General features: G+C 55.7%; 2 protein-coding genes across 2 annotated transcripts; one reads left to right on the top strand and one right to left on the bottom strand.

The window, feature by feature from the left end:
- The first annotated feature begins 6,532 nt into the window (after positions 1–6,532).
- On the top strand, positions 6,533–8,207 carry LGALS2 (galectin 2). Its single transcript, XM_028483821.2, has 3 exons — positions 6,533–6,615; positions 7,561–7,720; positions 7,886–8,207. Exons 1-3 carry the CDS (start codon positions 6,548–6,550, stop codon positions 8,030–8,032), a joined length of 375 nt encoding a protein of 124 aa, XP_028339622.1. The 5' UTR covers positions 6,533–6,547; the 3' UTR covers positions 8,033–8,207.
- A 446-nt stretch (positions 8,208–8,653) lies between these two features.
- Positions 8,654–16,596, bottom strand: CDC42EP1 (CDC42 effector protein 1). Its single transcript, XM_024127420.3, has 3 exons — positions 16,478–16,596; positions 11,294–12,064; positions 8,654–9,929 (listed from the first exon to the last, which is right to left on the bottom strand). Exons 2-3 carry the CDS (start codon positions 11,754–11,756, stop codon positions 9,301–9,303), a joined length of 1,092 nt encoding a protein of 363 aa, XP_023983188.1. The 5' UTR covers positions 11,757–12,064; positions 16,478–16,596; the 3' UTR covers positions 8,654–9,300.
- Between the last annotated feature and the right edge of the window lie 291 nt (positions 16,597–16,887).

Below are 16,887 nucleotides of genomic sequence, written 5' to 3'. Positions count from 1 at the left end.
GGTGCCTTCTGGCTCAGGGTCTCTCACAAGGCTGCAGTCAAAGTGTTGGTGACACCAGCCATCCCAAGGCTCAAATGGGGGAAGACCCACTGCCAAGTTCACTCACATGGGTATTGGCGGGGCTCAGGTCTTCATCACTGGTTGGCTGGAGACATCAGTTCTCTGGCACATGGGCTTCTCCATAGGACTACTCATAACATGGCTCACTTGCTTCTTCCCCCAGAGCTAGGGCAGAGAGAGAGAGAGAGAGAGAGAGAGAGAGAGAGAGAGAGAATGAGAGAGAGTGAGAGAGCAGTCTTTTCATAATCTTTCTTTTCATAATTAGCCTTTTGTAACCTAATCTTCTAGCATTCTGTTCTAGAATTCTAGTATGCTATTAGAATTGAGTCACTGGGTCTAGCCTCGCTCAAGGGGAGACAGTTATACACGGGTGTGATTACCAGGAGTAGGGATCATGGGGGGACAGCTAAGAGGCTGCCACCACACAAAGGGTTTAAGATCATACTCCTCCTGGAGGTCAAATATTGTTTTTGCTAAGTGAGGGCAGTGTAACATGCCTTGGCAGTCATCTGAGCAATGGGTTGGTAGACAAGGCAAGCTCTGCTACTTATTAGTTGTATGAGGCCTGGGAACCTTTGTTCCTCATCTGAAAAATGGGGTAATAGTAAAGATCACCTCCAGAATTTATTGAGTTTGTTGTGATGAGACCTGGAGAAAGTGCTTTGTAAAGTGTAAAATACCCTGCAGAAGGTAGGCATTATTAAGAGAACAAGGTTGGAGATGCAAGTGTCAGTGATTTTTTCCTTTCCTTTATTAGTATTTAAAAAATCTTCCATTGATGTAAAACACACACACACAGAAAAGAGCACAATTCATAAGTGTGGTCCTGTTCTCCTGTCTTTAAACATTCTTCTAAAACAAGTGAACTTTTTTTTTTTTTTTTTTTTTTTTGCAGTACGCGAGCCTCTCACTGTTGTGGCCTCTCCCGTTGCGGAGCACAGGCTCCGGACGCGCAGGCTCAGCGGCCATGGCTCACGAGCCCAGCCGCTCTGCGGCATGTGGGATCTTCCCGGACCGGGTCACGAACCCGTGTCCCCTGCATCGGCAGGCGGACTCTCAACCACTGCACCACCAGGGAAGCCCCAAGTGAACTTTTAAGTTCTTTTTACTTTGTGTACTTTCTACAGTGGGCTAGAATAACTATTATCATCAGAAAAATGTCACCTCTACATGGTGTGGTTTCTGTTGATTAGAGAGTTTCTGTTTATGAAGCACTTTCAACTCCTTATCTTGCTCGGCTTTTACAATGGCCCTGGGAGAAAGATCAAGAAGGGATCAATTTCCTTGCGAGGAAATCACTCTTGTCTTGGGGCGGGCCAGGGACTGAAGGTGGTGTCCTCTGTGAGTGCTGTGCAGTGAGCCACTTGTCAGCTCCTGGCACAGAAGGGCCTTCAGCAGGCCTGGCCCACCAGCACCCCACCCGGAGTGGCTACCGCCAGCTCTAATGGAAAACTCTCCAGCTCGCCAGACCAGGGCTCTAGAAATATTCTACTTCTGGGAATCCACCTTAAGAAAGTTGTCATGATGCTGCCAGATGTTATGTGCAAATAATTGAATGCAGTAGCATTTTTAATAGCAAACACTTGGAATTAATGTAAGTGTTCAGCAGAAGGAAATAGTTTGAATAAATTTAGTCATTGAAAGGTTGAGTGTTTCACTGCCATTAAGGTATAGTTCTGAAATATAGATTTGCGGGCTTTAATGTTTACTGAATGAAGCAGGATCAACAATTGAATAGACAGCGTGTGTCTATGATATAAATCCATTGAAAACCGCATGGAAGGAAATGTGCCAATAAAATAGGCAGGTTCCATCCTGGTGGTGGGATTATGAGTGATCGTATTTCTTTTTATTTAATATCTCTAATTGACTGTGGTAAGCATGTCAATTACATAGGTAGCAGGAGAGTAAAGAGCAAAGCACGGAAATCCTATTACGCCACCCCACCCTCCCCAGCCCTCCCACTCCCTTCCCTACTTAGTTTGTTATTGATACTCCTAGATGTTTTCTTTGAATCCACCATGTATTACTTTTAAAACTTACACAGACAATCAGAAAAATCATGAGGTGAGGGGAGAAAACAAAAGACTCTCAAAATGAATCTGGACATCATAAAAGTATAGAGATTTTTACCAACAAGTCTCTGTTTAAGGATGAGAAAGTGGGGCTCAGGGTTGTTGGGTAGCCTGCCAAGCTCACATGGTTTGTGCCCGCTCCTGGCGCCCAGTTCAGCGCTGCTTCTGGGTTCACACGCACTCGAAATCTGGGAGGAGGCTGGGAAGCTGGGCTGGCGGGAGGCCAGGAGGATGCTCTGGGCTGAGTGGGCTGGGCTGGGGGGAGGAGCCTTCTGCCTGTTTGTTCTGGGTACCAGGAGATGCGGTTGGAGAGACACCCTGGCAGAAAGGACCAAAGTCCTCATTTATGGCCTTGGAGGAGTTAATGTGTAATATTCTAGGATATAAGCAGGGCTGTGAGGTGAGACCCTGAGCCCAGATCTCCGGGAGCCACCAAGAGCTGCCGTCAGGAGCTGCCACCATGTCGGTGAGGATGCCGGCTCCCCACTGCCCACCTCCTCCAACCCTCTGCCTCTTCGCCTGAGTGGGGGTGGGGTGGATGCTGGCGGAAAAGCATCGCTGCCCCTCCAGCCTCCGTTTCCTCATCTGTATACTGAGGAAGTTGGACAGATCACCTCCACAGCCCACCCCCTTTTTAAAAAAATATTTATTTATTTACTTGGCTGCGCCGGATCTCAGTGGCTGCACGCACGGGATTTTTAGTTGTGGGCATGTGGGATCTGTTCCCCAACCAGGGATCGAACCAGGTCCCCTGCATTGGTAGTGTAGAGTCTTAACCACTGGACCACCAGGGAAGTCCCTCCACAGCCCTTTAGCACCGAGATTCTCTGCTCCCTCCACCACCGTTCTGAGCCTGTTTCTTTCCCCCTCTAGCCTCAGTTTTCTCATCAGAATTTTTTTTTTTTTTTTTTTTTTTTTTTTTTTTGCCTATCCCCCTCAGCTTTCGGGATCTTATTTCCCCGACCAGGGATCAAACCCAGGGCCCCCTGCAGTGGAAGTGCTGGAATCCTAACCTCTGGGCTGCCAGGGAATTCCCTCTCATTAGAAATATTGATGGTGGCAATCATAGTAACTGCTAACATCTATAGACCTCTTTAACCTATTAAAGATGAAGAACTGAGACTCGAAGATTAACTTGCCCAAGATCACAATCTTTAAATGGCAGGGGTAGAGGTTCTTTGAGGTCCCTCGCTAATTCTTTGATTGCAAACCCTGCTCTGCCATAGCCTACCGTGTGGCCTTGGACAAGGTACTTTGACAAGGTACCCTCTCTGAGCCTCAGTCTCCCACATTTGGGGAATTGGATCACAGATGGCATCTTCTGAGGATGGTATATTGGTTTCCTGCGGCTGCCCTAACAAATTTATTCTCTCACAGTTTTGGAGGTTTGGGGTCTGAAATCCAGGTGTTGACAGGGACATGCTCTCTCTGAAGGCTCTAGGGGAGAATTCTTTCACGTCTTTTCCAGCTTCTGTTGGTTGCCGGCGATCTGTGGCCATCCTTGGCTTGTAGCTGTATCCCTCCAAACTCTGCCTCCATCTTCACATGGTCCTTTCTGTGTGTCTGTGTTTCTGGGTCCAAATTTCCCTCTTCTTATAAGGACACCAGTCATATTGGATTTAGGGCCCACCCTCAGCCACTACGACCTCACCTCAACTTGGCCCTATTTCCAAATAGGTCTCATTCACAGGCTCCGAGTAGACATGGTTTTCTGGGAGACAATATTCAAGTCAGCACAGGCGGGATGCAGGGTGTGGATGTGACTGGAGGGTCCAGCGTGGATGGCACGGTGCTCTCCCCACCCTCTGCCTCCCGGGGAGGACCTTTGTGCCCAGAGACTTTCCCTGCTTTCTCCTTCCCCTGGTCATCTCATCCCTCCCTTTTTTTCCTCCTTCCTCAGAGACCACCTAGTCCAAATCTCTTATATTAAAGATGGGGGAACCGAGGTCCAGAAGGTGGCACAGCTGGCCCCTAGTCACTTGTCCAGTTAGGGGCAGAGCTGGCACTAGATTCTGACCCCTGTCACCTGCCCCCACCCCGACCCCAGCTTTGCCTCCCTGCCTCTCTCTGGGCTTCAGACTTTGTTAAGCAGGGGGGTCAGGCCCCCTCCCACGGGCATCCCTGTTTGTCCAGATACACCCCCGGGCCTGGCTTTTCTCATGCCCCTGCCCTGCAGCAGCCTTGGGGTCTCGGGTTCTTCTGTTTGAGCCAGGCAGCCACCAGGATGTACAGGGGCAGTGGGGGTGCTTCTCCCCATCCCAGTCCCACCCTGACTGTCCCAGGGTCCTGGTGGGTGGCGCATGCAACTAGGAGGAGACAGGAGAGTCCTTACGCCATCTGGTGGTGCCGCAGGGCACACAGCTGTGAGGGTCTGCTTGGTGGCAGGGCGCCCATGTTCCTCTTTGGGACGGACTGGATAACCTCTCTAAGGAAGGCATTCTCTGTCTATCTGTGAGAGGCTGAAGGAGAATTTTAATCCAGTCTGGCCGTTGATCCAGCTGTTACCCTAAGCGCCCATCTGAGGAGTTAGGCCTCCTGCCTCTGAATCCCACTTTCTCGAAGGCAGGGAGTTTTCCCCCCACCCAGGGGACGTCTGGCCACGTCTGGAGACATTTTTGGTCATCACAACTTGGGGGGAAGGTGCTCCTGGCACCGGGTGGACAGAGACCAGGGATGCTGCTCTACCACCTACAGAACACAGGACAGACCCACAAGAGTGATCCAGCCCAAATGTCCAGGGTGTCGAGGCTGGGAAACCCTGCTCTGAGGCATCATGGGGTCTGACGTGCTGTGATGCTCCACTCTCCTGGGCTTGGCAAGGCCTCTTTCAGGCCTTCCTTTTTTAAACAAATTTGTTTTATTTATTTATTTATTTAGGCTGCGTTGGGTCTTCGCTGCTGCGCGGGCTTTCTCTAGTTGCGGCGAACGGGGGCCACTCTTCGTTGTGGTGCGCGGGCTTCTCATTGCGGTGGCCTCTCCCGTTGCGGAGCACGGGCTCCGGACGCGCAGGCTCAGTAGCTGTGGCGCGCGGGCTTAGTTGCTCCGTGGCATGTGGGATCTTCCCGGACCAGGGCTCGAACCTGTGTCCCCTGCATTGGCAGGCGGATTCTTAACCACTGCGCCACCAGGGGAGCCCTCAGGCCTTCCTTTTAAAATGCCCTGCCTCCAGGAGAACTGGGCAACCCTACCCCTGTGTATGAACTGGCAGATTATTTTCCCTCTTCGTGGAAAGGAGGCAGCTGCCAGCAGGGGCATATTGATCCTCCCCCCACGGACACCGCCCTCGACTTTCAGCGAAGCGCCCCGGTCCCACGAGCTGGTTCAGGGCTTCCCAGGTGTGCTCCCTCCAGAAAAAAAAAAAAAAAATCAGCGAACAGAAATCCTACAATGTAAATGTGTTCTCCCATAAAGTGTTCTAAATATTCGGTGGCTGCTATATCCTGTCTGGCCCAGCCTCACACCCTCCAACCATGGATGTGAAAACTGGACATTTTCTCAGGCTGGGATAATGAGCTTTGAAAACCCAGCTTCGAGAGCCTCCCTCTAACCGTAGTAAAGTTGTGGGAACCCCTGCTATACGGAAATTCAGACAGTGCCAAGGTCGATGGAAAAATAGGAAGCAGATGGATACTGGAGTAGCAATAAATAAGCATAATGACCACAGTCCCTTGATTTGCTTTTAGCCTGTGCCCTATTTGTGGGCTTCACAGATGTGAGCTCTCATCCTCCCAACCCGCTCAAAGGAGGCGCTATTAACCTCAGGGGCTCCAACAGCATCTGTCACACGGTGGACGCTCGGCAACTGGTTCTGAATGAATAAATCAAATTAGCCCATTTTACAGATGAGGAAAGTGAGGTATGGAGAGGGATTTTGATGCGCATGTTCAGACATGTGACTTATGGAGTTTTATAGATTCTTCGTTTGGGATGGGCCTAGAGCTGCCGGTGATACAGTCATTTTCTGTCAGTAAAATGACTCCAAGTCTGTGCGAGAACTAAGCATATCCTTGTTTGGGGGATTTTGCAGAGGGCACCATGCCTCATCACTTGAACACGTTTGGGAACAGTGAGGTGGGCAGGAGTCATTCTATCCATTTCATAGATGAGCAAACTGAGGTTCCCTGAGCTGGGCCCTATGTCTCCAGATCTGGCTGTTCTTCAGGCTGCAGTGGATGAGAGTGAAGCAAAATGGGCAAGAGGGGGGCTCCGGGAAGCTTTGATCCGAGCACGCTGGCTCTTTCCCTTCCCAGCTCCGCGCTCTCACGTGCGCAGAGGGAGAGTGAGGCCTGGGGCCACAGGTCCGGGATGGGATGATGCTGGTGAACGGGCTTCTCCAGCAGAAGAGCGCTGGGCACGCGTGTGATTGATTTGTGTGGGTTGTTTCTCTGTTGGTGCAGGGGAAATTTGAGATTATGAACATGGACATGAAGGTGGGGACAAGCCTGAAGATCAAGGGCAAGATCGCAGACCATGCTGATGGGTGAGCCAGTTGGGGGGCAGGTGAGGCAGGAGGGGGAGGGGGGCCGCCCACAGACCTGGAACAGGCTGGGAAGGGCAGCCTTGTGAAATGGTCGGACAACGAGAGCGACCTCAGACCAGGGGCCTTTGGTACACTCTTGCACGCTCTCACCCCCTCCCACACCCCTGCTGGCTCCTCTTCTGTTAGGGCTGCTTTCACATCTGAGGCTTCAGAATTCACAGCGGATGTCACGGATGTCACGTGCTCAGTCTCCTTGGCCCCAACAGACACTGAAGGGGCAAGGGAGAAATCCCAGAAGCTCTGCCCAGTCCTCTGCGAGTCAGGTGCCTCTACTGAAGGCCCAAACCCCCGGGGAACCACCCTCTTGACCCAGCTGAAGAGTCAGAGGCCGGCCTTTCACACACATTATACCAGCGACAGCCGCCAGGGGCCGCCAAGTGGTCTTGTTTGCCTTCTCTCCATTAGAATCGGAGGCATTTCTCCGCCTCAGGTGTTCCAGCTCAGCGTTAGCCTCTCCTGTGTGCAGGACAATGTCAGCATTTCTTGGGACTGATCTCCATCAACTTTTGGTTGGGGAAGGGCAGGCGGACGCATTGTGTAGGAGCCAAGAGAAAAATCACCCCTTTCTCCTGCGTGGGTCCCTAAGGGTTGCAGAAATGCGGGATACCTCTGGTCTGAGACGTCCCAATGAAGGCACACCATGACTCAGAACGTCCCACTCTCAGGGACCCCGAAGGTCTAACTCAGGCCCCTGTAGTGATCTTTTCAAGAGATCACACAACTCCTGATTGCATACCTCTAATGACAGGGAGCTCACCACTTTAGGTGTCCAACTATTTATGGCCAAACTTAATGGGTCTTCAGAGAGTTGAGAACAGCAATTCTTTCCCCCAGGATAGACACCTTCATTTCCTGAAATGTCACCTGTTACTCCTTCCCCTGCAGCTTTGTGATTAATCTGGGCCAGGGGACAGATAAACTGAACCTGCATTTCAACCCACGTTTCGGTGAATCCACCATCGTCTGCAACTCACGGGATGGCAACAGCTGGGGGCAGGAGCAACGGGACAGTCACATGTGCTTCAGCCCGGGATCAGAGGTCAAGGTGAGGTCAAAGGCGGAAGGGGCCTGAGGAGGATCTCAAGGGGAGAGCCCAGATGGTAGGGCACCCTGGCCTAGACACGGGCCGGGACCGTCTGAGCCACGAGGCACTGCCGTGGCCCCTTTCCAGGGTGCTCCTGCCTGCCTGATGCATTCCTTCCCACTGCAGATCCTCGTGACCTTCGAGAACAACGAATTCAAGGTGAAGCTGCCAGACGGGCACCAGTTGACCTTTCCCAACAGGCTGGGCCACAACCACTTGAGCTACCTGAGTGTGCAGGGCGGGTTCAACATCTCCTCCTTCAAGCTAGACTGAGGGCAGCACCTCGCCAGAACGCAAGACCCCGGAGCGGATTCCCCGACCCCCAGCTACCGCCAGTCCCGCGGATCAGCAGCCCTTGGGTCCCGGCTTCCCATCTGCTGTTCCTAACCCTCTGCGCTCATCCCCCAAGGCTAAGAACCAACAAAAGAATCCACCTTTATAGAGTCTTTCCGTGGTAGGAACTGTGGTGCTTTCCACTATTTTAATGCTCCCAGCATCCTCATGATACAGATGAGGAAACTGAGGCATAAGGTCCTTGGACTGCCACATGGGGGTTGGGGGTTGGGATGTGCTCCCGAACACCTCTAAGCCACCAGTCCTGCCTGCTTGTCCCCTTTTGTCACCAGGGCAAGTGCCAAGCTGCTCTGTGGGATTATGGTTCCAGGCACCTGGGCCAGGGGCTGTTCCCGGAACTATAGATAAGGGCTCCCACCTGGGCCTCTTATCTCAGGGCTATTCATTCCGGCCTAATTACTCATTACCCAATGCCTCGGCCCCTCCCCTCACTGGGGCCCCCTGGGGGAGTCCTTGGCTTTCGAAACCCAGCGCTTAGGGGACTCAAGCAGGTGGCGCTGACACTGTCCTCCCAGGTCCTCAAGCATCTTGCAGGACACCTTTTATCAAAAAAGCCTTTTTTAATCAGGACCCAGAGGCAGGTCTGGGGTGCACGGGAAAGTGGGATTCCCCCACTGTGAGGTCACACCTGACTTTCCTCTGAGGCTTCTGGGACAAGTGGGGTGGCAGGGGGAATGTCGGGGAAGCAGCCTTAGCAAGGGCTGGGGCTCTCAGAAAGGCAGCGGGGACCCTGCTGGGGGCAACTCCAGGATGAGCTGGGGCAGGCGGTCCCTTTGGGAGAGGGGACAAAGGCTCTATGTGCTATGCTCCCCACCCCCACCCAGCAAGGGCAGCTTTCCCAGCACAAAGGCTGCACTGTGAGGCGAGGCCCTCCAGCTGGTGGGGATGGCCTGGGGTGGCGGGTGGGCCGGAGGAATGGCCGCTGGGTCCAGAGTGGCAGTGGTGGGAGGCAGAGCGGCCCAGCACGGCCCATGGGGACACCCAGGGCCCAGGACAAGCCTGGTCTCCTCTGGCCTCCCTCCCATGTCTGTCCTGCAGAGGTGTGGAGGGGTCTGGGGACAACTTGGGTTTTCTCCCGTCCTTCGCTGGCGGGACCCAGCTGTCAGGTGACGGGCTGGCTCTGCCCCTGGGGAGTTCATAGGCAGTGCCCCGAGGCTGGCTGGGGTCCTGAGCCCATGCCCAGCCGCTCACACCTTGACCTCGTCATCCTCCTCAGCTTCAGCAAACTTGAAGGTGTTGGCTTGCACCGTGCTGGGCACGGGGGCCCTGCTGCCTGCCTGCGGTGGCCCCCACTCTTCGTCCAGGCTCTCCCAAGAGGCCCGAGCCTGGGGCAGCACCTCGACCAGCTGCCGCCGAGCATCCAACTCAGTATAGTGGCGGCTGCTTTGGCTGCCACCACAGCCCGCTCCCCAGTGCCTGCCGGGGCCCACGCCAGCAGGTGCACGGGGATGCTCTCCTACCGGGCTGGCCCTCACCTCGGCCGTTGGGCCCAACCCTGGGGTTACCCCATTGGGGCACTGTCCACGGGGTGGGGGGCTTGGGGCAGGGGTCGGGGGGTTTGCAACAGGGGCTGGGGCATTTGCAGCAGGGGCTGGGGCTGGGGCTGGGGTCTCGGCTGCAGAGCCTTCTGAGAGGCTCATGACCCCCAGCAGCTCACTGAGGAGAGAGGGCCCAAGGTCGAGGTCCAGGCGGAAGGACAGGAGGGAGTCAGAGCGGCGAAGCTCAGGCTCAGAGGGGAAGGAGCTATCACGGTCTCGGTCACGAGGCTTTTCTGGGCGAGGCAGGCGAGAGATGGTGCAGAACCCGGAGTCCAGGCCTAGAAGAGAAATAGGGACCAGGGTCATAGATGGAGTCCCTAACCAGGAACTGGGGAGGGGAGAGCCAGGACCAACTCCAGCTTGCTATGTGGCCTTTAGCAAGCCACTCCCCCATCTGGCCTCAGTTTCCCCCATCTTTCCAATACAGTGAGCCCCGTAGTCTCTTGTGTGATCCTCCTGTCGACCCTGGAAATTTACATAATCCTCATTCGCATTTTGCAGATGAAGAAAGTGAGGCTCAGTTTGGGACGAGGGGAAGGGCTAGCCCAGGGCCACAGAGTTTGATGGGCTGGAGCCAAGCCTGGAGCTCAAATCTCCTGACTCTCAGTCCCAACTGTGAACTTGTGTGACCCCTGGTTCCCTGCCATGAACCCATAGCATACGGGCTGGTTTGTGGGCACAGGGATGGAACCAGCAGCCAGAGTCTGACTACATAGAAATCAAGACCCAAAGGACAGGCAAATGCCCTCCAAAGGTCCTCTGTCCCAGGCCCTGGCTCCAGGACTACCAGGACTGAGGTAGAGTGGTGGGACTGTGGAGCAGCCCCTCAGTGAGATTCTAAGCATCACCCCTGGAGAGGGAGCACCGGAGGAAGCCTCTGGTGCTGGGGCAAAGCTGCAGGGCAGGAAATGGCCACCAGGTGGCAGAAGGGGCCCCGGTTCCCAGGTGAGCTGTCCAGAGGAGGAGCCAAGGTTACACCTGCCACTCCCCACCCTGGCAGGAAGGGCCTCTGGCTTCTGTCCATGTGAGTGGCTTTCCAAATTTGCCAAGTTACAGGAACCTTTGTTCACATAACGACACAGCAACAGCTCCTGTGTCCTGAGCACCTACTATGTGCCAGATCCTGGGCCACACTGAACATGTGTATCATCTCACTGAATCTTAGCAATGACCCTGAGGGGCCCATTATACAGGCCAGGACTTGACTTAACAGAGGTCAGTTGGCTCGCTGGGAATCAGGCAGAACCAGAATTTGAATCCAGAGCCCTGGCTCTCTGCCTCTCCACTATATCATTCATATTCATATGATATATCATATCATTCTGACACAAGGGGGCTGCTTCCATTGAAGGGGGTTAGAGCAGGCTGGCCCAGCCAAGGGCCTGGGGGTGGGGGGGGGCAGCTCAGGGGAAGGCAGAACTCAAACCCCATGTCCTCACCTCTCAGCCTCAGTGTTTTGGGGAGTGAGCAGGTTCCCACCCTGTGACCCCCCCCCACCTCCATCCATGATTTGGGGTTTGGGCCTGACCTCCACGGAGGCGGAAATGCTGTGGGGAAAAGAGCTCACTTGGAGGCTTGGCTGAACCATCAACCGCTCTGGGCCTCAGCCTCTGAAAAACAGGCAGATAGCCCAGGCCCTCACCGTAACTGGAGTGGCCGTCTGTGGAGGTGGCAGGGCTGCGGTCGAAGCTGAGCTTGCCCACCACGAGGCTGTCGTAGGCGGCCTGGTTGAGCTGAGGCAGGGAGATGGCGTTCTTGATGATGGGGGAGATGGCGGGTGGAGCAGGTGAGGGCGCAGGTGGGGAAGCCATCCTCCGGGGCGGTGCCCCTACCCTCCGCACCAGCTGCAGCTTCTTGGCCAGGAAGCTGCGGGGCGAGCGGTGGGTGCCCCGTGAGCTGCCACCGTGGTTGCTGAGGAAGGAGGTGTCGCCGAAGACGTCCCCGCCACGGCCCACGTGCATGGTGTGGCGGAAGTCCCCGAGTGGGGGGCTGATCATGTCCGCAGTCAGCCGCCTCTTCCCCTGCGAGCTGGACACCCAGCCCACGGGTGAGAGCTTGCCCAGGTTCATGGCTGGGGCTCCTCCGGCCCCCTGGGGGCCCGGCATTGGCTCTGGCTGTTCACAGCTGCTGGTCCATGCCCACGGCGGGGCCTGGGGAGGGCGCTGGGCTGGGCTAAGGGTCCGCTTCTCAGCTCCCTCCTTCTCGGTGAAAGGGGGTGGATGGAGGCTGCGCCCCTGCTCTCCTAAGGTGCTGCCCCCAAATGCTGAGGCTATGGGAAGTCCATGGCTTGTCTGTCCCTGAGGCCTGGCTCCTAGCCCTGTGGAAGCAGCTGTAGGTGTTCTGTCCAAGAACACAGAAAGCACCAGACGTGCCTCAAATGTGGACAGCCCCTCTCCTGCCCAGGGGTGGAGACCTAAAAGAAAGAAAAGTAGTGGTAGGCCTGGGGGCATCCTGGGTCCAAATAATAACAGCTAAAGAGAACAAATGGGGACTCCCTGGCGGTCCAGTGGTTAAGACTCTATGCTTCCACTGCAGGGAGCGCAGGTTCCCTCCCTGGCTGGGGAGCTAAGATCCCGCATGCTTCGTGGTGGTACGAGCAAAAAGTAAAAAAAAAAAAAAAAAAAAAAAGAACAATGGGGAACACGGAGAAAATGCTGAGCAGACAGACCCACAAAGGAGGACACATCGCATGATTCCACGTACAGGAAATTTAAGAACAGGCAAAACAAAATATGATAGAAATCAGAATTGTGGTTGCCTTTGAACAGGTATAGACTGGGAGGGGGCACAAAAAATTCAGCGAGCTGTACACTTAAGCTGTGTGTAGGTAAAAAGTATGAATGGTCGTTATACGGCGCCCACTGATGAAGCACCTACTGAGCGCCAACGGCTTGAGGTCATCACTCATTTAACCCAGACAACAGCCCTGAGGGAGGCTCTATAGAGAGAGGAGAAACTGAGGCACAAAGAGGTGAAGGGACTTGCCTGACGCCACACAGTAGGCAATGGTGAAGCAGGGCTCCCAACCCCAGAGCCCTTGAACCCCAAGGGCCTCCTGCTGGTGGGCTGAGTAAGTCACCTCCCTTCACTGTGGGTTAAATTGTCTTAGAGCAAGGCCAGGAGGGAGGAGGTGGCCCGGTGAAGGTTTTGTGAACTGCTGTGTAAACAGCAGAACCCTTCGCCTTCTAGATGCTTCCTGGAAAAAGGATCCTGTGGTCAAAAGTGGTTTTTCCAGATGGCTACGACATGCCTCAGCATATTCAAGGCTCTGAGAAGGCCCGCAGGAAAGAACATTATCATAGTTTTGACAAAAGCCTTGTCACCGGGGAACAAGTTTTGGAAAAAGCTCAGCTGGTGCCAAAAGCTATTTCTTGCCTACTCCCTCCCCTCCTGATCTCTTCCCCACTTTCTTCCCCAGTCCCAGTCTTCTCTAAGCTTCTCTTGGTCCAGCCCTACCCCTTCTAGTATCATAGAAAGTGTAGGCTGGAGGACACCTATGAGCCTATGTTCCCACATTTGGTTTTCCTGTGGCCCAGAGAGGCCAAGCTTGCTCAAGGTCACATCAAGAGAGCTGGTAGAGATGTCAACTCAGAGCCTTTGACTCACGTAGCCTTTACCGGACCGTGGAGCCCAGTCTTGTCTCTCCAGATCACAACACACTCTGAGGCTGGGGCCACTGCCTGGATTTTCCCTCCTCCCTCCGTCCCAGCACTCAGCTTGGACTCTGCAGGCGGCCAAGTGCCAAATCAATACCAGTTTAATCACAGGAGTTCTTTGTGATACCTTCATGCCAAAGGCTCACCCCTTGTCACCTTCCGAGTGAGGGTAGGTGGAGGATTCAGTGGCCTCACAGTGTGACCTTGGGCAAGTCATTTACCTCCACAGGCCTGGCACCTGAGCTGATAGACGTTGATAATGATTCTTAACAAGAACACCTAGATCTGAGTGTCAACTTAAAAAAAATTTTTTTGCTGCCACGTCCAAGCATAAAAACCTCAATTCTGCCCTTCAAATGTTATTTGAAATTCAAAATAGGTTAAATAACAAGATAAAAACAAAGGAGGCAATAAAACAAAGCTTGCTTTGTTTTCTGACTACATTCCCTTCCCTTCCCACCATCTGATCCTCTCCCAACCCTAACTCCTCCCCCCTGGGGGGGCGGTTCTGAATCATCCCTTTCCCTGGCACCCCCGGCACCAAGAAGTCCTTGTGGAATGTTTGCTGAAGTTATGAAGCACTCTGCATTTGGCCAGCCACTACATGATGTCATCTGATTCTCCAACAGCCCCGAAAAGCTGGAGGGTTAGCCGATTTTACAGGAAGAGCCACGGCTTGGAGAGAAGGAACTTGGCCAAGGTCACATGGCAGGTACCTGCCACGGGCCAGGTTTCCCTGCTCTGCTGAGATGAGGATTAAATCTCTGGAGGAGGGGGGGAGGGTGTCATCCTGAAATGTCATGAAGAGGTGTCACTGTGTCTGCCATGGGGCCACACCCACCTCTCCCCAGCCCCCAATTCCCTGGCTTCTAGAAGCAGCCCCTCCTTTCTCAGCAAAAGGGGGTCCAGCCCCCACCCAACACCCATGGCCACTTTGACTTGTGAGACCAGCTTCTGCCCCAATCTTGTGATGCCCCCACCTCCCAAATGTCTCTGGGCACCTCCAAAAGATCTCTACCCCACCCACTGCTGTAGAGAGACCTGCGGCATCGTGGAGCCAAGGGCAGGGCACTGCTACTGAGGACCGGTTTTCCCACGTGGAAAACAAGAACTGCATCGAACGCTGGTCCGCTCGCAGGAGAGTTTTAAGAGTGGAAGATGCTGTCAATTAAACCCTTGGATCCTGAAGCAGGGCTGGGTTTCAAAGCCAACATTCCTACACTAATATCTCTCATTCTGGGGACCCTTGATGGCAGCCTATTTGGCACTTGACTCTGACCATTGGGTATTGCTGGCGGTTAGGTGTGCCCCACCTGGTCCTGGAGTAAGCAGGGCTCCGGCTGTCCAGGAACATGGCCTATCTCCCCTCACCCGTCCAGGAATACTACCTGTTAATGCTCACAAACACCCATTTCACAGATGGAAAAAATGAGGCACAGAAAGGCAACTGACTTGCCCCAGGTCAGAGAACAAAAAAAGTGGTGCGGCTGGGAACCTCCCCAGGAGTCGACCAACATCAATAGTAAATGCCAGGGGAGTGGGTGAAGACTCCAGGGGTGCGGGGAAGAGTTGTTGGGGTCCGGGCAGATGCCCAGCCGCTGAGTACAGAAGGGCAGGCCTGGGAGGCAGGAGACTCAGCTCTGCAGATTCGGTGTCTGTGACCTGTGCTAGAGTGGTCACCGTGCAGCCTCAGCGTCCCAGGAGTCCTCATGTTTACCCTACAGAGGACAGTCAGGCCTGGGTACTTGGTAGGAGCTTGCTCAATAGCAGTGATGACCACAAGGACAAGGTTTGGGGCCGGAAGCAGGGACCATGCGTTAGGGAAGGCCAACAGGGGCCGCTGTGGAGGCACCTGTGGTTGGAGGAGGCCCAGGGCTGTCTGACGAAGGTGGGGGAAGGGGGAGAGGCAAGGCTGAGGCGGGTGTGGGGGCCGCGGCACCCTAGCGCTCACCTGGGGGTCACCCGCAGGCCCCTAGCGGGCACCACCTCTCATCCTGGAGGCCACTCCCTGCACATAGCCCCCCTCTCACAAGTGTCCCGCTGGGTAACACCACCCCTGCCAATGCGCAGCGGGACCCTGTCTCTGTTAGGGCTTCTCTGGCCTCTGGAACAAGGCGTTAACTCCCTGGGGGCTGCCTTCTTCTGGTCCTCAGAGACCAGCCACTTCAAGACGCGGAAAATGAGGCCAGAAAGAGGGTAGCAAGCTGTCCACGGTGGCAGCGGAGACCCCGTTCTCAGGAAGTCAAGGGGGACAGTAGGAGGAGGGAGCACCTTGGGCCACAGGGGAGGAAGGAGGAAGAGGGGGAGACGCTTCTTGCCCAGACACCCCAAGTTAGAGCCGAATCAGCCTTTGGCTCGGCGAGGCTGACTGGCTTCCGGCAGGGTCTCCCCAAGTCCTCGGTTCAGTACCTGCGCCGCGTTTCGCGCGGCTGTGGCCTCCGGGCCAGTCGTTTCACCAATCTGAGCCTCAGTTTCCCGATCCAGAAAATGGGCTTCAGACTTCTTGAGTCTTGCCTGTCTCGGCAAGAATAGAGCAATCTCGAGGGCAGTCGGGATTGGAAGTCCCGGGAAAGATTCTGGCCAGAAAACATTCCCTCTGGGAGGTACGGGGTTAGAATGCGGAGGGTCGCTCCGCCGGTAAGGGGGCAGCGGCTGCCTTGGCCCGAGGGGAACCGGACGGGATGACCTCATCCGCTGCTCTGGCCTGGAATGCGGCGGTTGGGGAGGGGGCAGGGTGCCTGGACCATCTCCCCAGCGGTCCCCCCCACTTCCCGCTCTCCGCGCCGGCCTCGCCAAGGGCCCAGACATTCCGACACATAGCCCCCTCCCCGTTCCTTCCCTTCCTTTCCCAGGGCAGGAAGGAGCCTAGACTGCCCTCGACTCGCCCCCTCCTCCCGCAACCCGCTTTACCTTCCAATTCTCTGCCCCACTCACTCTTCCCGCCGGGAACATTGCAAAACAACCCGAAAACTTGGAGCGTCCCGGAGCCGCTCCCGCGGCCAGCGCTCCGGGCCTGCCTGTTGGCACCCGGGGCGACTTTGGCAGGCTGGCCCCCCTCCCCCGCTCCTTGAGCCTAGCGGAGGGTGCCAAGTCCGCGCGGCGCCGCGATCCCCCTGCCGGTGTCCACGCCCACCCCGGGCTTGAGGACCCGCGGGCCAGCTCGCACTTACCTTCTCTCCGCGAGCCGCAGGAGCGGGGGGCGAAGGGCGGACGCGTCGGCAGCGGCGGCGGCGGCAGCGCGTCCCGGCGCGCAGCCCGGGCGAGTGGCTGGGCCGGTCTGCGCCGCCCTGGCCGCGGGCTCCGCGGGCTGGCTCCGGGGGCGGGGGCGGGGTGTGGGCCCGCTCCCTCCTCCCGCCTCTCCCCTCCCGTCTGCGGGCGGGGCCGGGCCCCCGTCCCGGGCACCGATCACGCCGCCCCGAGCGGCGGCGGCGAGAGCTGGAGGAGGAGCGGCGGGGGCGCCAGGTCAGGCTTTTGCCTGCGTCCTGGGGCAGGGGGAGCCGGGGAACGTGCGGGTTGCCGGGGCGAGGTGACTCGGTTCCCGGATCCCAAGCCCTCTTCCACCGGCTCCCTGCGTGGCCTT

The sequence above is a fragment of the Physeter macrocephalus genome, unplaced genomic scaffold (genome assembly GCF_002837175.3).
Source record: "Physeter macrocephalus isolate SW-GA unplaced genomic scaffold, ASM283717v5 random_76, whole genome shotgun sequence".
Lineage (NCBI taxonomy): Eukaryota > Metazoa > Chordata > Mammalia > Artiodactyla > Physeteridae > Physeter > Physeter macrocephalus.
The sequence above is the reverse complement of the archived record's forward strand: the minus strand, read 5'-3'. Positions and strand labels throughout refer to the sequence as shown.

Bases quoted from the DNA above. Each gene is read 5' to 3' on its own strand.
- LGALS2 (XM_028483821.2), top strand. From the start codon at position 6,548: ATGAACATGGACATGAAGGTGGGGACAAGCCTGAAGATCAAGGGCAAG. The intron at 6,616-7,560 runs GTGAGCCAGTTG...CTTCCCCTGCAG, and splicing joins ATCGCAGACCATGCTGATGG to CTTTGTGATTAATCTGGGCC. The intron at 7,721-7,885 runs GTGAGGTCAAAG...TTCCCACTGCAG, and splicing joins GCCCGGGATCAGAGGTCAAG to ATCCTCGTGACCTTCGAGAA.
- CDC42EP1 (XM_024127420.3), bottom strand. From the start codon at position 11,756: ATGCCGGGCCCCCAGGGGGCCGGAGGAGCCCCAGCCATGAACCTGGGC. The intron at 9,930-11,293 runs GTGAGGGCCTGG...TTTCTCTTCTAG, and splicing joins AGACGGCCACTCCAGTTACG to GCCTGGACTCCGGGTTCTGC.